At 41.5% G+C, this 27,703-nt stretch overlaps 1 protein-coding gene across 40 annotated transcripts in view; it reads left to right on the top strand.

Annotated features, from left to right (window-relative positions):
• The window catches only part of ANO10 (anoctamin 10), a 254,468-nt gene that overhangs the window by 183,735 nt on the left and 43,030 nt on the right, over positions 1-27,703 (top strand). For all 40 annotated transcript variants that reach the window (XM_081527793.1, XM_081527777.1, XM_081527775.1 and 37 more), the window contains one exon: positions 16,162-16,278. In XM_081527793.1, coding sequence (XP_081383919.1) covers positions 16,162-16,278 — 117 coding nt within the window. The remainder of the gene's footprint in view (positions 1-16,161; positions 16,279-27,703) is intronic.

Below are 27,703 nucleotides of genomic sequence, written 5' to 3'. Positions count from 1 at the left end.
ATTGTCTTTCTCTGACCTACTTCACTAAGTATGACAATCTCTAGTTCCATCCATGTTGCTGCAGATGGCATTGTTTCATTCTTTTTTGTGGCTGAGTAATATTCCATTATATGTATGTATCACATCTTGATCTGTTCATATGTCAGTGGACACTTAGCTTGCTTATGTGTCTTGACTATTGTGAATAGCTCCTCCACCATTCCTGTTCTCTCTACCCAAAAGCAGTCAGTGCTAACAGTTTCTGGTTTGGGTTCCCCCTGTATTCATCATTATAACTTTCAGTAATGTACTTCCTTTTTTGATCTATCAACTTAGACAGTATTGGTTGCTATAATTATTTAGCCCACTTACCTCATCTCCCACTTTATCCTCTCAATTTTTATTATAGTATTATTTTATAAATTATTATAGAGATTGCATTACAGCTTTAAAATTTTCATTAAAAGATGTGTCTCTTAATATGTCAACTTTAGGCAATACTGTGTGCTCTCCTTGAACATGAGGCTGTTAACTTAGGTAATCTTTCTTTGGCTTCCACTGCCCTCTCCTCTCCCAATTTTTGCTGGCTCCTTTATTATTTTTATACTCTAGATTATCATTATAATTTGCTATGATTTGTCTCCCAATTGATTATAAAAACAGAATGAAAATTTATAATGTTATGAATATCATATACTGTTTAACCAATCATGTTATTGAACCTGAAGAGAAGGAAATACAACCTAGGATTAATACTTTGCTTCTAAAAGAAGAAGCTTCTAAGCATTCAACTCCAAAGGGTCATCTCCTGTTTTCTTTTAGTCTCTTGTAAGTCATGGTCAGATGCTGCTGTTTCTTGTTTTCCATGTTGTCCTCTTAGATTCCGTTTCTGTCTTCCTAGAGTAACTCCTTGAATAATTTTTGTTTTTCGTACAGCACTTGTGGACAGTAAACTTCGAGTTCCTAAGTGCTCCCCAACTGTCTGCTTTTGTCCTCAAGGGTTAACTCTGTTTGTTCATCTTGCTCTTTGCATTGGTGGTCCTCAGCCTTGTAGACCTCTGGTGGTTGGGATGGTGAGACAGGAGCTGCGGTGGCTTCCCTCTGCCAGCATGGGTGCACAGGTCTGTTCCCAGAAGGGCTCTCCTGGTAGGGGATTCTACATGAGGAGAGTCCCAGAAGGTTCAGGAGCAGGGAACAGACTGGCCACCCAAGGTTTGACTGGCCTCACTCTGTGTCTGAAGAACTTGAGTGTCTGCCATCCTGGACATCAGTACTGCTCCTTGTTTGGCTTTTTTTTAGCAGGGAGAGTGGGAGCCATTGGGATTTTTGGCCGTTGAGTCTTTTAACTGTGCATAAAGCACCTAACAATACAATTTGGCATCTTAACCATTTTTAACTGTGCAGTACAGTGATGTTAACAGTATGCATGTTTTGTAAAATAGATCTCTGTAGAGTTTTTTTAGCTTGCTAAACTGAAACTCTCTGCCTTCTTTTTAAATGACTGAGTAATAATCCACCATATATATGCACTACATTTTCTTCATCCATTCATCCACCCATGGATATTTAGGTTGCTTCTGTCTCTTGGCTATTGCAGTGATTAGTGCTGCGTTGAACGTGGATATGCAAATATGTCTTCAACACCCTGTTTTCTTTTCTCCTGGAATATGTACCTGGAAGTGGGATTCCTGGATCATATTGTAATTCTGTTTTTAACTTCCATACTGTGTTCTATAGCAGCTGCCTAATTGCTTTGGCTGGGATTTCCAGTAACACATTGAACAGAAGGAGTGGGAGAGGTCATCCTTGCCCGGTTCATGATCTTTGAGGAAATGCTTTTTGCTTTTCACCATTGAGTGATGTTAGCTATAGGATTTTCGTATCTGGCCGTTTCTATGTTTAGGTACTTTCCTTATTTTCTTTTTATTGACTGAATACAGTCAATATGATATATGATAAATATATCATGAAAAGGAGTTGAATTTTGTCAAATGCTTTTTTCTTTCAGTTGAAATGATCATTTCCCCCTTCATTCTGTTGATGTGTTATATTATACTGATTTCTTTTCATATGTTGTACTATCCTTGTATTCCAGAAATAAAAACTACTTGGCTAAAAATAAAGGTGTATAATCCTTTCAGTGTGCTGCTAAATTCACTTTGCTAGCATTTTGTTGAGGATTTTGGCATCAATATTTGTCAGGAATATTAGTCTACAGTTTTCTTGCAGTATGTTTGTCTGGTTTGGGTATTAAAGTAATGCTGACTTCAGAGAATGAATTTGAAAGTGTTCCTTTATTCTTGAGTTTTTTGGGGGACAATTTGAGAAGGACTGGTGTTAATTTCTCTTTATATATTTGGTAGAATTCTTAAGTAAAGCCATCTGGTTCTGGGCTTTTCTTTGCTGGGAAGTTTTTTTTTTTTTTTTTAATAACTGATTAAGTCTTTTTACTAGTTCTATATTTGTTCAGACTTTTTTAATTTCTTCATGATTCAGTCTTTGTTGGTTTTATGTTTTTAGGATTTGATCCATTTTTTTCCCTAGAATCCTTGGCATCTGATTGTTTGTAGTAGTTTCTTATAATCCTTTTTAGTTCTGGCATCAGTTATAGTGTCTTGTCTTTCATTTCTTATTTTTGTTATTTGAGCTTTTTTTCTTTGTTAGTCAAACTAAAAGTTTGTTGATTTGTTGGTCTTTTCAAAAAACCAACTGTTAGTTTCATTGATTTTTTTTTTTTTCTATTGCCTTCTATTTTCTAATTCATTTGTTTCTGCTCTAATCTTTATTATTTCCTTCCTTCTGATAACTTTGGATTTAGTTTGGTCTTCTTTTTCTAGTTCCTTGAGCCATAAAGTGGGTTGTTGATTTGAGATATTTCCTCTTTTAATGAAGGCATTTAAGACTATAATTTCCCCTGTTAGTTCTGCTTTTGCAGAACCCCGTGAGTGTTGGTATATTGTATTTTCATTTATCTCAAAATTTTTTCTAATTTCTCTTGTGATTTCTTCTTTGGCCCATTGTTGGTTGTTGAAGAGTGTGCTATTTACTTTTCACTTAACATTTGTTCACTTTTCAGCTGTCCTTTTGCTGTTGATTCCTAGACTCATTCCACTGTTGTCTAAAAAGATAATTGATATAACTTCATTTTTCTTAAATTTGTTAAGATGTGTTTTGTGGCCTAACAGGTGATCCATCCTAGAGAATACTCCGCGTGTGCTTTAGAAGAATGTGTGTTCTGCTCTTGTGGAGCAGAGTGTTCTGCCCGTGTTAGGTCCGGTTGGTCTACAGTGCTGTTCAAGTCCTCTTATTTTCTTATTGCTCTAATGTCTTGTTACTCTATCCATTATTGAGAGCAGAGTATTTAAATCTCCTACTATTATTATGTTACTGCCTACTTTTTCTTTCAGTTTGGTCAATTTTTGCGTCATATATGTGGGTACTCTGATGTTAAAATATGTAATTATTGTTTCTGGTGAATTGACCCTTTATCATCGTATAATGCCCTTCCTTGTCTATCTCAGTCTTGAAAATCTATTTTGAAAAAAAAAATCTATTTTGTAAGTATGGCCACCTATTTTTTGTTTGTCTTTGTTTTGCTTGTTACCATTTGCATGGAGTATCTTTCTGTGTCCTTTCACTTTCATCACGTGTGTTCTTACATCTAAAGTGAGGCACTTAGAGCTAGCATGTAGTTGGATCTTTTTTATTCCACTCAGCTTCTCTGTGTCTTTTGATCGGGGAATATCTGTTTACCTTTAAAGTAATTACTTGTGGTAACAAAATTATTATTGCAATTTTATTCATTGTTTTCTGTATGGTTACAGTTATTTTGTCCTTTTCCTCTCTTGATATACTCCTTTGTGTTTTGCTGATTTTTTTGGTAGCATCTTGGTTTGATTTCTTTCTCATTTTTCTTTTATCTATTTTCTATAGGTATTTCTTTGTGGTTAACATGGAGAATACATAAAAGATCTTATAATAGTCTATTCTAAAAAAGATAAAAAAACTTCACTCATATACAAAATCTCTACTCTTTTATGTTTCCCCTCATTACACAATTTTATAGTTATAGTTATTTTAATGAATTTATCCTTTAAATTCTACAGCAGAGTCAAAAGTGATACACCATTACTGTATACTGTTTTTGTCAATGTATTTACCTTCACCAGGAAATATTATATTTTTATATACTATTGTGTTTTTGTCTAGCATTCTTTCATTTTAACTTGATGGACTCTCTTTAGCATTGCCTGTAAGGAAGATGTTGGTGATGAATTCCCTTAGCTTTTGTTTATCTGGAAAGGTTTTATTTCTCTATCATTTTTGAAAGATAGTTTTGCAGGATATAGTATTCTTGGTTGGCAGGTTTTTACTTTCAGCCCTTTAAATATGTCATTTTACTCCCCTTTGGCCTGTACTTTTTTCTGCTAAGAACTCCTCTGATAATCTTATGGGATCTTCCTTGAACGTGGCACGTGTCTTGCTACTTTCAAGAGTCTCTCTTTGTCCTTTGACAGTATTATTACAGTGTATCTCAATATCAGATTCTTTGGGTTCATCCTAGTTGAAGTCTTTTAAATTTCTTGAATTTGAATGTCCATTTTATTCCTCAGATTTGGAAAGTTTTTGACCATTATTTCTTCAAACAAGCTCTCTGCCTCTTTCTTGCTCTTGTCTTTCTGAGATTCCCATGATGCATGTATTGGTCTGCTTGCTGATGTACATTGTTGTTCAGTCTCTCAGTCATGTCCACCTCTTTGCAACCCCATGGACTGCAGCACGCCAGACTTCCCCACCCTTCACCATCTCCCAGAACTTGCTCAAACTCATGTCCATTGAGTCAGTGGTGCCATTCAACCACCTCATCCTCTGTTGTCCCCTTCTCCTTCTGCCTTCAGTCTTTCCCAGCATCAGGGTCTTTTCCAATGAGTCAGCTCTTCGCATCAGGTGGCCAAAATACTGGAGCTTCAGCTTCAGCATCAGTCTTTCTAATGGATATTCAGAATTGCTTTCTTTTAGGATTGACTGGTTTGATCTCCTTGCTGTCCAAGGGACTGTCAAGAGTCTTCTCCAACACCATAGTTTGAAAGCATCATTTCTCTGGCATTCAGCCTTCTTCATGGTCCAACTCCACATCCATACATGACTACTGGAAAAACTATAGCTTTGACTAGACAGCCCTTTGTCGACAAAGTAATGTCTTTGCTTTTTAATATGCTGTCTATGTTTGTCATAACTTCCCTTCCAAGGAGCAAGCATCTTTTAATTTTGTGACCCAGTCACCATCTGCAGTGATTTTGGAACCTGAAAAAATAAAGTCTGTCCCTGTTTCCATTGTTTCCTCATCTATTTGCCATGAAGTGATGGGACCAGATACCATGATCTTAGTTTTTTGAATGTTGAGTTTTATGCCAGTTTTTTCACTCTCCTTTTTCACTTTCATCAAGAGGCTCTTTAGTTCCTCTTTGCTTTCACCCTTCACTGCCATAAGGGTGGTGTCATCTGCATATCTGAGGTTATTGATATTTCTCCTTACAATCTTGATTCCAGCTTGTGCTTCATCCAGCCTGGCATTTCACATGATATACTCTGAATATAAGTTAAATAAGTAAGGTGACAATATACAGCCTTGACATAACGCCTTTCCCAATTTTGAACCAGTCTTTTGTTCCATGTCCAGTTCTAACTGTTGCTTCTTGACCTGCATGCAGATTTCTCAGGAGGCAGGTAAGGTGGTCTCTTATTCCCATCTCTTTAAGAATTGTTCAGTTTGTTGTAATCCACACAGTCAAAGGCTTTAGTGTAGTCAATGAAGCAGAAGTAGATGTTTTTCTGGAATTTTCTTGCTTTTTCTGTGATCCAACTGATGTTAGCAATTTGATCTCTGGTTCCTCTGCCTTTTCAAAATCCAGCTTGTACATCTGGAAGTTCTTGGTTCACACTGTTGAAGCCTGGTTTGGAGAATATGAAGCCTGGCTGATGTACATTAAATATCTTTTTTTTGTAAATACTTATTCATTTTACTTTTGGCTGCGTCAGATCCTAGTTGTGGCACATGGGATCTTCGTTGCAGCATGCAGGCTTTCACTGCAGCACATGTGCTTCTTTCTGGTTGTGTTACATGGGCTCATCAGTTGTGGTGCATGGGCTTAGTTGCATCATGGCATAAGGGATCTTAGTTTCCCAACCAGAGAAAGAACTTGCATCCCCTGTATTGGAAGGTGGATTCTCAGCCAGTGGACCACCTGGGAAGTCCCTCTACTAAGTATCTTAAGCTTTCTTCATTTTTCTTCTTCTTTCATTTTGCTTTTCTGACTCAGTCATTTCAGATAACCCGTCTTAGGGTTCATGGTTATTTTCTTCTCCTTGAGCAAGTTTGATGTTGAACCCGTCTAGTGAACTTCTCAATTTAGTTATTGCATTCTTAAGCTCTAGAATTGGTTTAGTTCTCTCTTTTTTTCTATAGTTTCTATCTCTTTATTGATATTTTCACTTTCACTCCTCTTATTCATCATTTTCCTGATTGTGATTAGTTTATCTGTGTTCTCTTGTAATTCACTAAGCTTCTTGAAGATGATTGTTTTGCATTCTTTGTCATACAATTTATAAAATTCTGTTTCTTTTGGGTCTTTTTTGAGATTTATTATTTTTCTTTATTGTGTCATATTTCCCTGTTTGTGTTCTTGTTAAATTTTGCTGAGATTTGGGCACTTGAAAAAACAGCCACCTCTCCCAATATTTACAGAGTAGCTTTGTACAGGCAAAGACCTCCGTTAGTCAGCCCAGATAGAGATTCTGGGAATGTCTCAAACCTTTTCTGGAGATGGTGTCTTTGCTGGATTTGTTCACATAGTTTCCCAGTTAGAGAAGTTTGCTTGTTCTTTTTGGGGGGGGGGGGGGGGGGGGAGTGTTTGTAATCTCTTGCTCCCTCTGGTGTCTAACTTTAGTATTGCAGTTTCTCTGGTATTTTGAACAATCGCTCCCTTGTTCTCATTGCCCCCGCCCGCCCCAGGCAGGGAAAGTATGAAGGAGCCTCTCCAGTGCTGAGTCTAGTGAGACAGTAACCAGTTCCTAGGGAAGTCTTTCGATAAAATGAAACATTGAATGTAAGTTTCATCTCTCTACTCTTGAAGGAGAAGCCAAGAGTGGATATTTTCTCCCACCTGTGCCAAGTATTTAGTAAGAGTCTGGTATGACCTTGGTCTCAACTTTCTTGGGCCTGGCAACCCCACACAAGGAGCTGTCCCAGAAGACGACATGTTTTCTTTAAAGGGCAAGTCTTTGGCTTTAGTTTAACAGTAGAACTTGCGGTTTCTCTCTTACAAGGTGGCATGATTTTGGTGTTCTCGCAGGAGAAGATGAGCACACATCTTTCTACTCTGCCATCTCGAACCAGTCTCATAAGGTGGCATGAGAAGGGACCTCCTATGGCCCCAAGTTTTCTGAAGGCAATTCTTTAATGCATTCACTTTGGTGCTAACTCCCTGCCCCAATCCTTTCCTTTTGTGGGGCTGAATCCCACATTGGCTTTCTTCTGAGTCTCCTTTGGGAGGACCTGCCTTTGTCTCAGGAGACCTGAGCAGCCCTTTCCACTCCATAAGCCCTATATCCAGAAGTTCTGGCAAATTCTCTTGTTTTCCAGTCTTGTTCTTTTTAGATTATATATTTTGTCATTTCAGGAGACCCTAGAGAGGTAGAGTAAGACGTGTGCATGCTTGATCTACCATTTTAAAGTGAAAATCCTTGATTTTTTTCCCTTAAGGGCTTGATTCAATAATTTTTTCAGTCTCAGTTTAGTTAATCATTTGTAAATTGGCACTTGGCATTGAATTTATCTGATGAGGAGGAGAGGATGCTTTTTTGAAGGACTTTCTTTTATTCAGTGGGCTCTGAATGAAAAGAGGTAACCTGGCAGACCTACCTCTGTAGAAATCAAATTAGCTTTACAGAATTCCAAGCATTTAACTCTATTTGCATTTTCTATTCCAGCAGAGACAGGGTTTGGGGCACACTGCTACAAACACAGCTGCTACTGTCGATCATATTATGAATTTTCTAGTTTTTGTAAAAGTGGTTCCACTCACTCACTGTGCACCTGGTTACTAGATTCCCAAGAGCCTGACAGCCCTGCAGTGACCACAAGTGAGCAACGTGGTGATGGCAGTACTTTACTGCTGGCATCAGATAGCGCATAGCTTCTGAGTGCCAGCTTCCCCTGGTCCTCTTCCTTTTCCCTTTCCCAGCTAAGACACGCTATAATCACTATTTGAAGCATGTTGTTATGGGTCGCCAACTTCTTTGTGTTGGTTAGTTTCAGCCTTCTACCCATCTCCCCACCCTACCCCTCACTTTTTCTTTTCTCCTTTACTTTGTTTAGAGTAAACTTTATGAGTTTCACTTTAAAGGAAGATAGTTGGCAAATAATCACAATCATGGCCCACAAAATGTCTTCTCTTTTCACAGACAGGCTATGAAAATCTAATCCAGCTATTCATTTCAAGGGTGTTCTTCTTCACATCTGAGCAGATTTGTGTTTTATCTTAGGCTTTCTTTTATTTATGAAAACAAGTAAAAATAGCTAAAATGCTTTTTACAATTTTTTTCCTCTGTTCAGTTAGCATAAAATAGTTCCCAGCCTTGAAACAGATTTTCTGTGGGAAAAATATAAATGAGATTTTAAAAATTGATCTTTTGAAACACAGTGCTATAAATGTTATTTAGGTTTCTAGGCTAGCCTACAGAAGCTTACTTAATCTATCATGATGCTCCTCTTGAATTCTGGATCCTGGTATAAGAACTCAGGAAGAAGAAAGTGGGGTCTGATTTATTCTTTGCTTCTCACTCAGACAATGTTGGTTCCTCTCAGCTTCTCTCTCTCTTTTTTTCTATTTGTTTTATTTTTCCAATAAGGAATGATTTGCTTTTCTCTCTTCCCCACGATGCGTTTTTTTAACTTTTTATTTTATATTGAAATATAACCAATTAACGGTGTTGTGATAGTTCCAGGTGGACAGCAAAGGGACTCAGCTATACATGTACATGTATCCATTCTCCCCCAAACTCCCCTCCCATCAGACTGCCACATAACCGTCTCTGCGTCTCTTTACCCCTCTTCCTTGAAGCTGGTTCCCTGTGTTGAAGCTCCTGTGGTGGTGCCTTCCCCATCCCACTTCCTAGCGCTCACGGTTTGGGGGGTGGGGGAGTGTTTGCTGTGCTGTGCTTAGTCGCATCTAGTTGTGCTTAGTCTGACTCTTTGAAACCCCATGGACAGTAGTTCGCCAGTGTCCTCTGTCTATGGGGATTTTCTAGGCACGGATACTAGAGTGGATTGCCATGCCCTCCTCCAGGGGATCTCCCCAACCCAGGGATCAAACCCAGGTCTCCCACTTTGCAGGCAGATTCTTTACCACCAGCTGAGCCATCAGGAAAGCCCCGAATGTCTGCTAACTCCAGCCAGTTAAATTAATTTGTGAATGGTGATGCTTCTTAACCCTCCCAGAGTATTTTCACTTTTTAAAGATGATATGCATTAATCTAAATGAATCTATAGTTGGTGGAACTTCTGAACCTGTAGCCAAGTGGTGGAATAATCAACATTCAGAAGATTTTGAGAGATAAGAAGGCCACCATCAAAGCAATCTGGCCCCTCACCAGTGCACTCTGTGTGTTTGCAGACTGTACAGATGCACAGTGATCGCTGTCTCCAGCTTCCTGGGCTCGAGATTAAAAGCCAGATTCTCTGAGCTACAGGTTGTGTGGTTTGGGTCTATTTACTGGGCACATGGGCAGTGGTGACCAGGCGGGTTAGGAGCCGGGTGAGGCCCGTGTAGTTCATCTGTTACATGAGAAGTAGAATCCCTGTGTTCTTTTCCACATAAGCATTTTTTCCTGTACAAAAATAACACGTATCTGTTAAAGACTAAAGGTAAAGAGCTCACTCAAATTGCCACCATCCAAACAAACTTTCATTATGGAGATGTTGATATTTTTTCCAATATAGGTAAAAGAGTTGGCATTTTTATTTTGTTCTTTGAGATACTTTTTTTTCCCCCTCTGCTGGGGACTGTGATTACCTGTTTTGAGGAAAGGATATTTACTGATGATTTGCAATTAGTTCTGTGAAAGAAAAGTGAGGACCCTACATATGATTCTCACCTGTTCATCCTCGTTTTAAGTATTAAGTTGCATATTCTAAGCAATAAATGTCTCTTAAGATTCTTTGGTCTCAAATTTGCCCCCTTCAGTGCCGTTGGCACTCGTGGGTCACCCGTCCCTCCTCGCCAGGGACCATGCAGACCCCCTGTCTATGGCTGGCCTTTACCTGGCACTCATCCTGGCTCCGTTCCTTGGGACTTCTTCCAGGATCTTCAGCTTTGGCCGTCCTCTCCTCTGCCCCAAAGCATCTCTCATGTTTAGGACTTACATCTTTAAAGAGCAAATAGCCAGCCAGCCCAGGTCTCCCTCCAGATGGACCCTCAGCCCGCAGCCCCCCTTGGCAGGCAGACTCTCTGAAGCCTGTTGCTGGTCCCTGCCTCCTCCAGCCTCGCCCGCCAGGCTCTTCTCAGCCCTCTGAGTCCCGCATCTGTGACCACTCCCACCAGGGTCACCAGCAGCTGCTGGTGGTTACACCCGAACGTTCCTCCTCAGGCTTCAGGTAAACTTGACCTTCCAACACCCACCTTGACGGGCTTCTTTCTCTCCACTGTGTGTCTGTCATTCCAGAACCTCCTGGTTTCTGCCTGCCCCCGCCTGCTGCTTCTCAGGCTTCTTGCTGACCCCTCCCCTTTGCCTGTCGTTCATGTTTCAGTTCCCCCACTGCATCTTGCTGCATCTCACCGCACAGCCTTGGGCAACTCATCCATTCCCGTGGCTTCATCGGCCACTTACACGCACATCAGTGACCCCAAGTCTCTGCCTCCAGCCTTCTCGCGAACTTGAGACCCATCCATCACACTGCGTGTTGATGTCTATCTCCATTTAGACATTCCCCCAGACAGCTAAAAATCTATGGCCTGTGCAGACCCCTCCTCCCCTTCAACTGCCCCTCGCCCTGGGCTTATCATTTGAGTGCACGTGTCGAGGGGACCTGGTGAGTCTTCTCCTGACGAGCCCCCCGGTGATTGCTGCAGCCCCGCTGCTCTCCCGCACAGTCCGGTCACCCTGCTGACTTGCCTGCACTTGCATACGTGTTCACTCCGCCCACCACAGACTAAGAAGTCTGATCGAGTCACCCTGCATTCATGCCTTCGGCGCCGCCTCACTCCTCTGCCAGGTGACACAGCTCCTATGTCACTTGGCTTCCAGTTGCCTCTGCAGCCCCTCTCTCCTCAGCACCCCCAGGCCTTTGTGTGCTTAACCTCTCTCTGGAAACACTTCAGCCCCCTTCTCCTTGCCTAGATAATTCCTTCTCATCCATCGGGTATCTGCTCAAACTCACTTCCTGCAGGGAACCCTCTCTGACCTAGTGAACGTTGGGATTCCTGCTGGTCCGAGTGCCCCTGGTCCCAGTGTAGACCCAGCAGTAACACTCCCACGTGGCACCGTGGCGGCCTGTCTTTACTCATCTCCCCACCTAGACAGGGAGCCAGAACATCTCTTTCGCTGCAGTGTTAAGGACACTAGTTGTGAACAGAGGGAATGTACACAGGGATGCTTCCCTGTTGGCTTTTGGTGGTGCTGGGGGCCAGTGAAGAACGCTCGACTGTGTGGCTGGTGGAGTCTCTTCAAGAGCGTGACCCTGGAGCTGTTCAGTAGGAAGTGAAAAGCTTGAAATAAGTAGGTCTGCTGGGAACCTATGCTGAAAATACAATTCCAAAGAAAATGATTTCTCTGCATATGGGCTTTTAAAAGCATTTTTTTAAATAGGGTATTTTTAGGAAAGTAAACTGTAGAGTTGTTGTTCAGTTGCTAAGTCGTGTCTGACTCTCTGCGACCCTGTGGACTGCAGCATGCCAGGCTTCCCTGTCCTTCACTATCTCCCAGAGCTTGCTCAAACTCATGTCCATTGAGTCTGTAATGCCATCCACCCATCTCATCCTCTGCTGCCCTCTTCTCCTGCCTTCAGTCTTTCCTAGCATCAGGGTCTTTCCAGTGAGTCGGCTCTTCACATCAGGTGGCCAAAGTATTGGAGCTTCAGCATCTGCCCTTCCAATGAATATTCAGGGTTGAATTCCTTTAGGATTGACTGGTTGGATCTCCTTGCAGTCCAAGGGACTCTCAAGAGCTTTCTCCAGCACCACAGTTCAAAAGCAGCAAATCTTTGGTGCTCAGCCTTCTTTACTGCCTTACTCTCACATCCATATGTGACTACTGGAAAAACCATAGCTTTGACTATATGGACCTTTGTTAGCAAAGGTCTTTGCTTTTAATATGCTATCTAGATTTGTCATAGCTTTTCTTTCAAGGAGCAAGCGTCTCTTAATTTCCTGGCTGTAGTCACCATCCACAGTGATTTTGCGGGTCCAAAAAAATAAAGTCTATTACTGTTTCCATTTTTACCCTATCTATATGCCATGAAGTGAAGGGACCAGATGCCATGATCTTAATTTTTTGAATATTGAGTTTTAAGCCACCTTTTCCACTCTCCTCTTTCACTTTCATCGAGGCTCTTTCATTCCTCTTTGCTTTCTGCCATTAAAGTGGTGGCATCTGCATATCTGAGGTTATTGATATTTCTCCCAGAAATCTTGATTCCCGCTTTTGATTCATCCAGCCTGGCATTTCACATCATGAACTCTGCATATAAGTTAAATAAGCAAAATGACAATATACAGCCTTGACATACTCCTTTCCCAATTTTGAACCAGTCCTTTGTTCCATGTCGGGTTCTAAATGTAGTTTCTTGACCTGCATACAGGTTTCTCAGGAGGCAGGTAAGGTGGTCTGGTATTCTCATCTCTTTCAGAATTGTCCACAGTTTGTTGTGATTCATACAGTCAAAGGCTTTAGCTTAGTCAATGAAGCAGAAGTAGGTTTTTCTGGAATTCTCTTGATTTTTCTATGATCCAACAGATGTTGGCAGTTTGATCTCTAATTCCTTTGCCTTTTCAAAATCCAGCTTGTACATCTGGAAGTTCTCAGTTCATGTACTGTTGAAGCCTCAGTTCAGTTCAGTCGCTCAGTCATGTCAGACTCTTTGTGACCTCATGGTCTGCAGTACACCAGGCTTCCCTGTTCATCACCAACTTCCAGAGCTTACTCAAACTCATGTCCATTGAGTTAGTGATGCCAGCCAACCACCTCATCCTCTGTCGTCCCCTTCCCTCCTGCCTTCAATCTTTCCCGGTGTCAGGGTCTTTTCCAATGAGTCAATTCTTCACATCAGGTGGCCAAAGTATTGGAGTTTCAGCTTCAGCATCAGTCCTTCCAATGAATATTCAGGACTGATTTCCTTTAGGATGGACTGGTTGGATCTTCTTGCTGCCCAAGGGACTCTCAAGAGTCTTCTCCAATACCACAGTTCAAAAACATCAGTTCTTTCGTGCTCAGCTTTCTTTATAGTCCAACTCTCACATTCATACATGACTACTGGAAGAACCGTAGTTCTGACTAGATGGACCTTTGTTGGCAAACTAATGCCTCTGCTGTATGAAAAGACAAAAAGATAGGACATGTTGAAGCCTAGCTTGAAGGATTTTGAACATTATGTTGCTAGCATGTGAGAGGAGTGCAATTGTGCAGTAGTTTGAACATTCTTTGGCATTGCTCTTCTTTGGGCTTGTAATGAAAATTCACCTTTTCCAGTCCTGTGGCCAGTGCTGAGTTTTCCAAATTTGCAGACACATTGAGTGCAGCACTTTCACAGCATCATCTTTTAGGATTTGAACTAGCTCAGCTGAAATTCCATCACCTCCGCTAGCTTTGTTTGTAGTAATACTTTCTAAGGCCCACTTGACTTCATACTCCAGAACGTCTGGCTCTAGGTGAGTGACCACACCATCATGGTTATCCGAGTTATTAAGATCTTTTCTGTCTAGTTCTTCTGTGTATTCTTGCCACCTGTTCATCTCTTCTGCTTCTGCTGGGCCATACCATTTCTGTCCTTTATTATGCCCATCTTTACATGAAATATTCCCTTGCTATCTCTAATTTTCCTGAAGAGATCTTTAGTCTTTCCCATTCTGTTGTTTTCCTCTGTTTCTTTGCATTTTTCAATTAGGAAGGCTTTCTTATCTCTCCTTGCATTGTTCATTTAAGAAAGCTGTCTTATCTCTCCTTGCTATTCTTTGGAGCTCTGCATTCAGATGCGTGTATCTCTCCCTTTCTCCTTTGAGTGGTTCACTGTAGAGAACACAAAAGGTTGTTGCTATTTAAGTGTATTAACAATGTTAAAATGACTTCCTATTTTAAATAGTATTGTCTAATCAATATCAAGTTCTTTTCAATTCGAGAGAGTTTTATGGACATTTCATATGGAAACCAGGAGGACCAAGGTCTGTGGCAGCCTTTCCCAGTCACCCAGTAGCTGGTCCTATCACACAAGTCCCCTGTGTGCAAGGGAAGACCTTGGCAGGGTCTTCTTTCTCAGTAATTCCTACTGAGACTCCAAAGAAGAGAAAATAGGGACAGATTTGTTAAGAGAAATGGAACGCGGCCCACGACTGGATCATGGTGGGGCTCTGGCAACTTGAGGACACACCACACTATTTCTAAAAAATAAAGGATATTTCCTGTGTTAACTCTTCTGCTAGAGAGGTTAAGTCTTATATAAAATTATATCTTGGTAGTCCAGTGGAATGAAATAATGACACACTATAGCTCTTTCTGAATTATTCATTTCTTACTTGTAGATTTTTTCCAGGTTCCTGTTAATTCACTTAGTTCAGAATTGCAACACATGATGTCATCTGTTTTATTTCCTTGTTTTCACATTGCAGACACCTAGGCAGTATCTTCCAGTGCCTTCTTTGGTCATGACAGTCACATTTCAGAGAAGACTACCCTTCCCTAGTCCACTCCAGACCTCCTGTTAATGCCAGGCAGTCCCCGGCCTGCCCTGGGCTTCTGCCAGTTTTCAAGTCTTTGTATTGAATTATTGCTTGTTCTGGCATGATGCTGATTTCCTCCATTATTTCATGCTTCTCCCAGGAGATATCCACATGTTATTTGTCCTTCATCCCCCTTTTTAAAATATCACAGTAAAGAATTCACTTTTCTTTTTTAACTGTCTTTTCTGCCAATTATTCGGTGCAACATATCTTAGAGGCTGTTCCCTCTCCTTCACTGATTTTCTTAATGCCTTTTAATTTTTACCTACCTTGAATTTTTAGTTTACAGCCTTTGATATTTACTAATTCACGCCATCATCAAAGAGGCAACTTCATTCTTACGACCGTTCAGGTTTCTGTGGGTGTTGGCCCTGGGTCACGAGATGATGGCAGCATTAGAGAAACACTGAGTCGAGGCTGCGCATCTGAGCAGGGGAAGCAGTCCTGCTGGCTTATTTCTGCAGAGAAAGAAGCATAGTCACAAACCTCATATGATTATTTTAGAGAATCTCTATATGGCGTTGGTAGAGAAGAGAAATAAAATAGCTTCTAAGTTTCCCGTGTTATAATGGATCCACTTCCCATCATATAAAGGACATACTCTACCTGTCTGTATTCTGCCTCACAATATATGGAGTCTGCAGCATAAAGCAGTACATTAGTCAGTCAGCTCATCAATACTCATTGATTGCCATTTCATGAAAGACACTGCACCAGACACTCTTGGGGAAGCAGAGGATTCAAGGCACCTGCTGTTTAAGGCACATGCATGTTTCATGTAACTTAGCCTGAAGCACAGCACAGACGAGGGTGTGGTTACACAAAGAGACACATTTGACTCTGTACATGTGGCACCCTAAATACACTGGGAATTAAGACACAAGTAGAAAAATGCATTTGGTGGTAGACTTTTCAGAACAAACTTTATTTTTCATTGAGCCTAGCATATGGTATCATTTTAAGGGAATAACTGATTTTAAAAGAAGAAAGCAAAGTAAGTCAGTAATGATTGAGTGGCCACAGTAGGGTGAATTAAATATAAGTTATGGACCTGGTTGATCTGTGATTCATCACAGGCCAGTAGTTAGAAGTGACCCAGGATCGATGAGAGGATCACAGTGTTTAGGTGCTAATTTGTCTCCTTGCCCACACGGTCCAGTGTGTCCCGGCAACATGTGCTCTTTCTTCTTTTCAGCATACGCTCCTGGCTTTGAAGTTCATCCTTGCATTTGCCATACCTGATAAGCCACGGCATATCCAGATGAAACTGGCCAGACTGGAATTTGAATCTTTGGAGGCGCTCAAGCAGCAGGTAAGGGCAACTGTCCTGAAAATAAGAATGTATTTCTTTAGCAAATGCAAGGAGACATAAATCGGAGAATTTCTGCTCAGCACTTCCTGCAACCTTGAAGTTAACCAGTTTAAGTGAGTATAGAAGATTCCAGTTTATCTTCTTTAATTTGTATTGGATATAGTTGACTAACAATGTTGTGTTAGTTTCAGGTGCATGGCAAAGTGATTCAGTTATACACATAATGTATCTGTTCTTGTTCAAATTCTTTAAGTTCTTACAGAATACTGAGAGCACTTCCCTGTGCTACACAGTATAGGTCCTTGTTATGTATTTCAAATATAGTAATGTATATATTTCAGTCCCCAAACTCCCTATTTACTCCTCCCCCCATACCTTTCCCCTTTGGGAACCATAAGTTTGTTTTCTATGTGAGTCTGTTTCTCATTTTTACAAATAAGTTCACTTGTGTCATTTTCTTTTAGATTACACATATAAGTGATACCACATGATATTTGCCTTTGTCTCACTTCCCTCAGAATGATCATCTCCAGGTCAATCTGTGTTGCTGCGAGTGGCATTATTTCATTCTTTTTAATGGCTAAGTAATATTCCATTGTGTTTATGTACCTCAACTTCTTTATCCATTCATCAGTGGATACCTAGGTTGCTTCCATTCCTAGCTATTGTAAGTAGTGCTGCTGTGAACATTGGGGTACATGTGTCTTTTTCAGTTATGGTTTTCTCAGGGTATATGCCCAGCAGTGGGATTGTTGGGTCATGTGGTGGTTTTATTCCTAGTTTTTTAAGGAATCGCCATACTGTCTTCCACAGTGGCTGTGTCATTTTGCATTCCCACCAACAGTGCAAAAGGGTTCCCTTTTCCCCACACCCTTCCCAGCATTTATTGTTTGTAGATATTTTCAACGATGGCCACTCTGGCCCGTGTGAGGTAATAATACGTCATTGTAGTTTTGACTTGCATTCCTCTAATAACAAGAAATGTTGAACACCTTTTCATGTGTTTATTAGCCATCTGTATGCCTTCTTTGGAGAAATGTTTGTTTCAGTCTTCTGCCCACTTTTTGATTGGGTTGTTTGTTTTTCTGGTATTGAGCCGAATAAGCTGCTTGTGTATTTTGGAGATTAATCCTTGGTCAGTTGTTTCATTTGCTATTATTTTCTCTCATTCTGAGGGTTGGCTAATAATAATTGTAATGATCAGTCAGACCAGAAGAAAATTTAAATACTTATCTTGAGACTTCTGTTCATAGGAAATTTTAAAGTCTTCTTAAGTTTCCATTTTGAGCATAAAATTATTACAGCAAAGTATTAAAAAGTGATTGATAAAGACTTTCAAGCAAAAAAATATTTGATTAGGGTAAGATTCTTTGGAAGTAGTAGAAAGAAAATAGTACTTCAAAGAAGGAGAAAGGGGAAAACAAAATTTTTACTTATCATTAGGAGTATATTTGTGTCTCTTGAATGGATGGTGGTGAATATCACATCACTATAATGTTAAGCATTTCTTGGATATCTTTAAAAGAGTGGCCTTAGAGTTTACTTTTAAAATGTCAATATTCACAGTATGCTAGAAAATATATTTTGCAGCTGTTTTAATTTATGATGAAATATTAGATGTCAGCTTAAAATTGTATGGGAGGGCATTTGGCATTCAAAACATTTAGGGATGATGTAAGCAGAAATTGTTTTAATTGAACAGCATTGTCTATGGAAGAGTTTTGGTAAATCATGTTTCTCCACTGATTCCATTTCTAGTGAAGTTTTATAGACTGGGGCAGGCTGGCTGTGTACACACCTTTCCTCCATGTCAGGGAGGTCTTATTTCATGTTAGTTAAGCTTTCTTCTCCTCTCACTTAGGATTTCACCCTGCCATGAATTTTTTCTAAAAAGCAAAGGGTCTTTCTCAGTGCTGGAGATGACTAACACGTCTCCTGTTACTAAACATATTTACTGGAAAGTCCTACTTTAGATCTGTCATATTTGCTTTGGAGGGATTGATGGATATTAGTGTTTACTACGGATGTGGCTAAGTAATGTCCCCAGCCCTCTCGGCTCCTGGATTCATCTTCAGGTACTCCCTAGCTGACAGTAAAGCAAAGTCCAAAGTCAAAGATGAGTTTGGTTTACGCTCATCTTCGTTAAGAAGTGAAACATTAACCTAAAGTCTGTCTATTATTTAAAAAGATGAAAAACTGTAAGTGATTTTAAGTCTCTCTGAGGTCTTTTCTCCTGAGGACATAGACACGATTCTCTGATTAACATCCCCTTCTAAGAAAACGTGATTTTGGTGTCGATTTTACTGTTAAGTTTCTGGTGGAACACAGATATCCAAGAGGTGTTGACTGTGTGTGTGTGTGTGTGTGTGTGTGTGTGTGTGTGTGTGTGTGTGTGTGTGTGTGTGTGTGTGTGTGTGTGTGTGTGTGTGTGTACGTGTACGTGCTCAGTTGTGTGTGGTGGAACACAGATATCCAAGAGGTGTTGACTCTGTGTGTGTGTGTGTGTGTGTGTGTGTGTGTGTGTACATGCTCAGTTGTGTCCGACTCTTTGCAGTTCCATGGACTGTAGCCCTCCAGGCTCCTCTGTCCTTTGGGATCGTTCTGACCCAGGGATTGAACCCACATCTCCTGCGTCTCCTACGTTGGCAGGATGGATTCTTTACTACTGAGCCACCTGGGAAGCCTGTCGACTCAGTATATGTATCAAATGCCTCCATAGAGGGTATTCTGGCTTGCCCTGAAGGTGATGTAATTCATGCAGATGCAGCTCCAGTGTCTTGGATCCAAGTAGGGAGGGAGCCATGTTGAGTACTTGTGGTTTCCTAGGGCCTTGACTGCAAATCCAGGAAAAGCATCCTTCCCCCCACCTCCCACCCCTGCTGGTTTTTGTTAAAATTATAATCTTGAGACTAAAAACCGTCCAGAGTACAATCTGGGCAGAAGGTCCTCTCTTGCTCTCTTGTCTCTTTCTGGCCCAGGACTTTGCTGTGTGGTTGACACCGCTGCCTGGGTCACCCAAGCTCACACTGCTGCCAGTTGGAGACAAAGATTTTCATCGTGTTTCCTCTTTAGTCTCACTGTGCGGAGGTTCTGAAAGGTCACAGGTGTGGAAGGTCACCCATTTTGTGCTTTTCAAAAACTCTGATTCAGTGGCATGTCTTTAGTTTGACTTGCTCAACTAGTGTCATTTCTAGGATATAGAGTTTTTCTTTTTCTTTTTCACTCTGACGTTTAACTGTGTGCTTTGTAAACAAGTGGAGCTTCACCTCACTGGGCTGTTCCCGTGGACTAAAGGCAGAGAGGAGGACTTCTGCCACATCTTCTGGTCAGTTGGGCCCTGATCAGAAGTGGAGTTATGGAAAACATATTTAAGAATAAATCTCATTAATGCCTAGCCTGTCCCCAGACTCTTTCACTGTTAAGTGACCAGAAATTGACAACAGACTTGTCAGTAGGAAAGATTATTCATGAATACTTATTATATTGTGTTTAATTTATATTTGAATTGCTACTTTTCGATACCATTCTCATTTTATGGACAAAACGTGATTGAGAAATTTTAAGTCATTGGACAGTTCTTTTTTTATGTGTAATTTTATTTATTTTATTTTTGGCTGTGCTGGATCTTTCTTGCTGCACAGACTTTTCTCTCGTTGAGGAGAGTGGGGGCTACTCTATAATTGTAGTGTGCAGGCTTCTCATCCCAGTGGCTTCTCTTGCTGTAGAACACAGGCTGTAGGATGCATGGGCTTCAGTAGTTGTGGCATGTGGCCTCAGTAGTTGGGGCTCTCAGATTCTGGAGCACGGGCTCAATAGTTGTGGCACATGGGCTTCATTGCTCTGTAGAATGTGGGGGTCTACATGGATCAGGGATCAAACCTGTGTCTCCTGTATTGGCAGGCGGATTCTTTACCACTGAGTCACCAGGGCTGTACATCTTGAAAGTAAAACTTTCAAAAATGCATGTGTAGGAATTCCCTGGTGGTCCAGTGGTTAGGACTCCGAGCTTTCACTGCCTAGGGTTTAGCCCCTGGTAGGATAACTAAGATCCCGAAAGCTGTGTGGTGTGACAAAAAAAAAAAAAAAAAGCATATTTTTAGGCACCACACCATGAAGATTTGTTCCTCTAAATCTAAGGTGGACCCAGATTACCTACATTTAAAAGACCCTTCCTATTGCTCCAGGAACCCTCTCCTCAACCCTGGCCCCCAGCAAAGCTGGATCCCAAGTGCCATCAGGTGAATGCCGAAAAACAGCAAATTCGGAGTCAGGTTCTGCCCCAGGAATAAGCAGGTAGCATATTCACACCTCAGATTTTTGTTTTATAGAATAAAAGGTTGGACTTATGGGCCAGAAACATGCATGTTTTAGCCAACACCCAAGTGATTCCAGTGCAGGAGGTGTGGCCCCGGGGGACCTGGCTGTTCCTCCAGCTCATGGGGCAGGGGCCGTGGGAAGTGGGGGAGTGAGCGTGGAGGGGAAGGGTACCCAGAGCAGTTCTTTTCTCAGCATCAGATAGGAAACTGTGGCATTTCTAAATACATAAGCAAATGAAGTATACTTGAAGGTGAGAGGCAAACGGGGGAAAATAAAATTGTTTGCTTTGCAAAGGGCATCTTGAAATGATTAGACTTCAGTCAGTGAGACCTTTACAGAGAATTCTAGACAGTAAATATCAGCCTAGTGATGCCCTTTTATTTCTTTTCAAATTGATGTATTCAACTCTCAGTAATTTTTAAGATCCAGTTAAAAATAGAAAGGAGTCTTATCCAGGTACCGTTTGCTCCCTGGCTGGCCTGGAGCACAAGGACGCAACATCCTCAGAGCAGTCATCCTCTGGGCAGACCGCCCTCTCAGGAGCCGAGCGCCCACGAAAGCCCCGGAGCTGGTCCAGTGGTGCCTCTGAGAAAGAGAACAGCCTCAGAAACCAGTTGAAAGAACAAATAAGGACTTGAAGACGATGCCACAATGTGAATTAGGGCCCTCCAGGGTTCTAACCAAATGTGAGACCTTGACCAGCGGGCCGTCTGGGCCAGCCTGCATTAAGTAACATTTTTGTTTTCTAGGGTTAAGTGTATTTAAGCCATTTCTGACATTTCCCAGGAGCTTCTGAGTTTTACTTTCCCTGCCTATTTGTTCTCTCAAGGTGTGGTAGCTAGATCTACATTCTTAATGGAAAGTTACGAGTTTTACAACATAGAATGAGGATGTTAAAGTATTTGACAATTGAATATGTAATCACGTGTTGATCTGCCAACATGTAGTTGAGAAGGAAATATTGAATCCAGATAAAGAATTGGCTCCTGAGGAGCCAGTTATGGAGGCAGTTTTTGCTGAAGCCTCCATCGTTGGAGAGGGGATGGTCCATTTCCCTGGGTGCCGAGTCGGCTCCAGCTTCATGAACTCAAACGACCTAAAGGTAAACTGAAGTCCACAGTTCCAGCAGGCCCCTCTGAGCTGGCTTCTCCCTCTCTCCCATGTCAGGAGTTTGTCTCACAGCCTTGTGCAGCTTCGGGGCAAGTGGGTTGACCCCCCGTTTCAGAGTCTCCGTAGATGGTCCTCGCACACACGGGCAGAGTGAAGCCGCAGTGACACAGTGTGAGACACACACGTGAAGAAGGGCAGTGGCAGGGAGATGAGTTTGGTGCCGGAGGGGGACCACCTCAGGCTTGGGTGCCCCGAGTCACTGGGCAAACCAGGAGTGAAACGGTTGGTGAAACGGTGCCGTAAAAGCAGAGGGAATGGTGAGTCAATTCCACTTTTGCAGCAGCCCTGCCTGTTTTCAGGACGAGCACAGCCGGGCAGTGACGATCACCAAGGGTGGTAGCAGACAGCAAGCAATGGGAGGACGGCTGAGCCAGGCACTCTTCTAAGCCTGCTGCGTGGGCTGCGACTCCTGATAGCAGTGCTCGGAGGTGGGGTCTGTTAGCCATTTGCACTTGATTTTTCACATGGTACATTTCTCTCCAATTCATAAATGATAACTGTCTTCAAAGTAACTAGTGCGCCAACAAACACTGGCCCATGTACCTCTTACTGAGACCCCAAAGTAGGTCTCCTCTTATGGGTCTCACAGAGTCACACTGCTCATGGATCCCCAAGCACCCCTCCTGTATGGTAACCCTGACTACCCAGAGACCCCAACCACCTCCAGCTGCTCAGACCCTCCCTCCCCAGAGAGCCCCCCTCCACCGTGTGACAGAGGGGCCTGGCGCCCACTTCTGTGTATCTACCGCTCTGCCCTTGGCCAGGTGATGCCTTTCATACCCAAGTCCCCTCAGCCAGCTCTGACTAAATCTCCACTTAATCAAACTGAGTTTGTTGACTCATACATAGTTCAGAAGCTAATATATTAGGTAAATGACAAATGATGTCCTTGGACAAAAAAAGAGGAATCTTAAAATAGGTGCTCGGGCAAAAATGGAAACAGTTAGGTCATCTGCCTTTCTGGGATCACTGGGGAAGGGAATACATTCTGAGGAATTACATGAGAGCGCTGGAGAAGGACTCCATGCCTAGCCTTGATGAAGCCCAAATCCTACTTTTTCTGAAAGGACTGACTGTGGTTGATGTCGGTAAAAAGGGTAGCTCCTGAAGAGACCATAAAATAACCCTAAATCAAGCCAGATAGAATTCTAAAGTAGTTTGTACTTGACTCTGGAATAATCTTGTCCTTACCACTGTTGGTTAGGGTTGTTTTTTTTTCCCCTCTGCAGCTTTTGCTCTGACTGAAGGAAAAACGTTTTAAAGTGCACGAATGCGTCCAGACACTAGAATAAGATGCTTCACGAAAGCTCAAGAAAGCCTCTGATCATTTCTGTCTCCCTAGTAAACAATCAGTATAAATTGCTACTTATTCTCATTTCCTAGGCCTCTGAGAAAAATTTAACATTTGTATATTTAATTATTCCCCCAGACGTAAAAGATATGGCTAAATCAGAACCAGATTTATTTTTTCTTCTGGAAATTACTAATAAGCCATGAAACAGAATAAAATGTGGCATCTTCCTAGTCGCCATATGAGATGATGAGCAGCAGTGAGGGCAGAAAGGGTCTGGAAGCAGAGATGTCCCCCGCAGGGAAGGGCCTCAGGCTCACTGTACTGTGGAATTGAGCACATGAACTGTACATGTGCTTTGAACCATGTATACATATATCATTAAAATATGTCTGTGTTTGTAAAGAAAAAACTTCACCCTATAATAAATTATTCTAGAAACTTCAGAAATGCTTAAAACTGTATGTTTAAAAAGAAAAGAAAGATGTTTTCTGGTGAGGTATTAAAAGTTCTTAGAGTTCCAGTCTCAGCTTCTATACTAGATTAGTAATTGTATAATTGCCTTGAGGGCCCACATGTGTGAGACCAGGTCTTCCTTCTCCACATAAATGCGTGGGCTGTTAGGAATGCATCTATTTTTTTTTTAAACCAAATGTTCTAAGATGTATTTTTTTTTTAATTTATTGGAATATAGTTGCTTTACAATGTTCTGTTATTTTCAGCTATACAGCAAAGTGAATCAGTTATATGTATACATGTATCCGCTCTTTCTTGGATTTCCTTCCCATGTAGGTCACCAGGAGCACTGAGTAGATTTCCGCGTGCTATACAGTAGGTTCTCACTGCTGCTGCTGCTAATCACTTCAATCATGTCCGACTCTGTGCAGCCCCATAGACGGCAGCCCACTAGGCTCCGCCGTCCCTGGGATTCGCCAGGCAAGAATACTGGAGTAGGTTGCCATCTCCTCCAATGCATGCATACATGCGAAGTCGCTTCAGTCATGTCCAACTCTATGCGACCCTATGGACAGCAGCCCACCAGGCTCTTCCATCCACGGGATTCTCTAGGCAAGAATACCAGTGTGTCACCATTTCCTTCTCCAAGGTTCCCATTAGTTATCTTTTTTATACATAGTAGCGTATGTATGTCAACCCCAATCTCCCAATTCATCTCACCTTGCTTCCCCTCTCTTGGTGTCCACACGTTTGTTCTCTACATCGCTGTCTTATTTCTGCTTTGCAGATAGGTTAATCTGTACCATTTTTCTAGATTCCAGGTATATGCCTAAAACACAATATTTGTTTTTCTCTTTCTGACTTACTTCACTTCTGGGTCCATCCACATCCCTGCAAATGGTACAGTTTTATTCCTTCATTTGGCTGAGAACTATTCCATTGTGTATATGTATGTGCCACATCTTCTTCATCCCTTCCTCTGCTGATGGACAGTTAGGTTGCTTCCATGTCCTGGGTATTGCAAATAGAGCTGCAGTGTACATTGGGGCGCATGTGTCTTTTTGAATTATAATTTTCTCCAGGTATGGCCCAGGACTGGGATTGCTGGGTCATATGGTAGTTCTCATTTTAATTTTTGAAGGAACCTCCATATTCTCCATAGTGACTATCAGTTTACATTCCCACCAACAGTGTAAGAGGGTTCCCTTTTCTCCACACCCTCTCCAGTATTTATTGTTTATAGTTCTTTTTGATGATGGTTATTCTGACTGGAGTGAGGTGATATCTTGTAATTTTGATTTGCATTTCTCTAATAATCAGTGATGTTAAGTATGTTTTCATGTGCCTTTTGGTCATCTGTATGTCTTCTTTGGAGAAATGTCTGTTTAGGTCTTCTACCCATTTTTTGATTGGTTTATTTTTTTTGTTATTAAGCTGTATGAGCTGTTTGTATAGAGATTAACCCTTTTGTCCATTGCTTCATTTGCAAATATTTTCTCCCATTCTGTGGGTTGTCTTTCTTCTTGTTTATGGTTTCCTTAGCTGTGCAAAAGCTTTTAAGTCTCATTAGGTCCCATTTGTTTGTTGTTGTTTTTATGTTTTATTATTCTAGGAAGTGGATCAGAAAAGATCTTGCCACTATTTATGTCAAAGAGTGTTCCGTTTATGTATTCCTCTAACAGTTTTATAGTGTCCGGACTTACATTTAGGTCTTTAATCCACTTTGAGTTTATTTCTGTTTGTGATGTTAGAGAGTGTTCTAATTTCATTCTTTTACATGTAGCTGTCCAGTTTTCCCAGCACCACATGTGGAAGAGACTGTCTTTTCTCCATTGTATGCTCTTGCCTCTCTTGTCATAGATTAGGTGACCACAGATGTGTGGGTTTATCTCTGGGCGTTCTATCCTGTTCCATTAATGTATATTCCTGGTTTTTGTGCCAGTAACATACTGTCTTTATTACTATAGCTTTGTTGTTCTAAAGATATTAAAAGACTGTATTATTGGCTTCCTTAAGATCAAAGATATATTTCTGTGACTACCAGACTAGAAGCATCTTAGAGACAGGATTACTTCAGACACAGAATTCATATCTGTTGAATGAATGAGTCAGTAATTAGATGATGGGCCACAGCCTCATCCCTTTGTGCCTTTTTCTGTTATTAAATTGTAGTCCTTTGGCTTTGAAGTTGTCCTCTGTGTGTTATATTTGGGATTTAGGAAACCATCATTGAGTTCTTACTGTGTCAGGACAGGCTTTTTAAAGCTGTGTCCTGTGACAGGCTTTTTAAAAAATTACTTTCATTTTTAATTACTCAGTTCAGTTCAGTCACTCAGTCGTGTCCAACTCAGCGACCCCATGAATTGCAGCATGCTAGGCCTCCCTGTCCATCACCAACTCCCGGAGTTTACCCAAATTCATGTCCATCGAGTCGGTGATGCCATCCAGCCATCTCATCCTCTGTCGACTGTTAAAATGGAAAACCTGTTTAAATATAATAAATAATATTAGTTTGCATGGATTTCCAATGCTGCAGAACCTCAGGGATATGATTTTGAATATCATATCATATAGTGAATGTAAACCTGAGATTGGGCTGGAAATACAGTGATTGAGAGCCTTGGAAGTTGAGCCTTTAAAGTAAATCCCTAAGAGCAGGCTATATAGTGATTTTGCTTCTTTCTCCTAAGAACGTAATGCAGAAAACAGGAAATATTTGGATATAAGGACTTCCTGAAATATTTAACTAAAGGAAGGTAACCATTTCATGTTGATAACAGCTTTAAGAATATAAGTAGTTAATTCTACTGACTTCATAATAAGTCAAAATTAAAGTACAGATATTAAAATTCAGCAACAAATATTGAGGACATGGTATGGTCAAAGCACAAAAATGTGAAGTATCAGAAAGTTCTGCAATTCGTATAATTGTCAAATGGTAGAATTGAAAAGCCCTATAGAAAAGATCCTGTCCCAAAGGCTAACTATATGGTCTAAGGAAAGGGTCATTAGCCATGGTTGTTACCTTCCAAAATGGTCTCCAGTGACCCCTGCCTCCTAGTGTCTATACCCTGGGAGTCCCCACCAACCCTCTATCCTGGTTGGTCTGTGTAATCAGTAGAGTACTGCAGAAGCATTGGTATGTCTCTTCTGGGGCTAGATCGTAAGACAGACATTGTGGCTTCTGCCTTCTTCTCCCTTGTGGATCATTTGCTTTTGGGAAGTTAGCTGCCATGTTGTGAGGACACTCTGCATTAGGTAGGTCATCAGAGGACACGACTGCTGGTTGGCTCCAGAGGTGAATGTAGGCACTCGAGGCTCCTCAACCCTCCCTCATCATTGGAGTGTACATTCTGCCCACCATTCTCACACTAGGAGTGGTTTCAAGGATGCAGCCTTGAGGGAGTCATGTCTTGTGCCTGTGACCGAACCCAGTGAAAGCCTTTATATTAACTTTTAAGGTTTTGGTGGGTGGATGCAGAGATCTGCTTATCTTGCAGCCACACAAGACAAGCCTTGTATGTATGTAATTTCTTTTGTTTATTAAAACTTCCCCCTAGCAGTCTGGAGTGGTCTTCCCCTTTCTTTGGTCTCTCTTTGCCCTCCACGTAAGGGGGCCAGTCACCTGGGGGATTCCTGAGGTTGCAGACCAACACTCAGGTCACCAGTGGAGAGGCCCACATGACTAGGAACGTGATTGACCACCAATAGCCACATGAACGAACCATCTTGGAAGTACACAGTCTAATCCAGGGGTTGGCAGACTTTTTCTGTAAAAATATAGTAAATATTTTAGGTGTGTGGGCCATAGAGTCTCTCTTGAACCTACTCAGTCCTGCTATTATAGAGCAAAAGCTGCCATGCACAGTATGGGAATGAAAGGAAGAGGCTGTGTTCCAATAAACCTTTATTTACAAGAACAGGCAGTAGGCCAGATTCGGCCTGAGGACTGCAGCTTATCACCCCTCCTGTAGCCTGTCAAGCCTTCAGATGACTGCAGTCACTGCCTGTGTTCTGACTGAAGCTTCCTGAGAGTCCCTGAGCCAGAGCCACCCAGCTGCTTCCAAATTCCTGAGAATAAATACTTAATGTTTAAGCCACCAAGTTTTGAAGTATTTTGTCACACAATAGTAGATACCTAATGCAATAATAAGTAACTAATCCAGGAGAGGAGGCTGGCTGACAGATGAA

This window comes from Giraffa tippelskirchi, chromosome 9 (assembly GCF_054371585.1).
Source record: "Giraffa tippelskirchi isolate mGirTip1 chromosome 9, T2T-mGirTip1v1.2.pri, whole genome shotgun sequence".
In the NCBI taxonomy this organism is placed as follows: Eukaryota; Metazoa; Chordata; class Mammalia; order Artiodactyla; family Giraffidae; genus Giraffa; species Giraffa tippelskirchi.
Note: the sequence above shows the minus strand (reverse complement) of the source record. Positions and strands in the feature narration are given on the sequence as shown.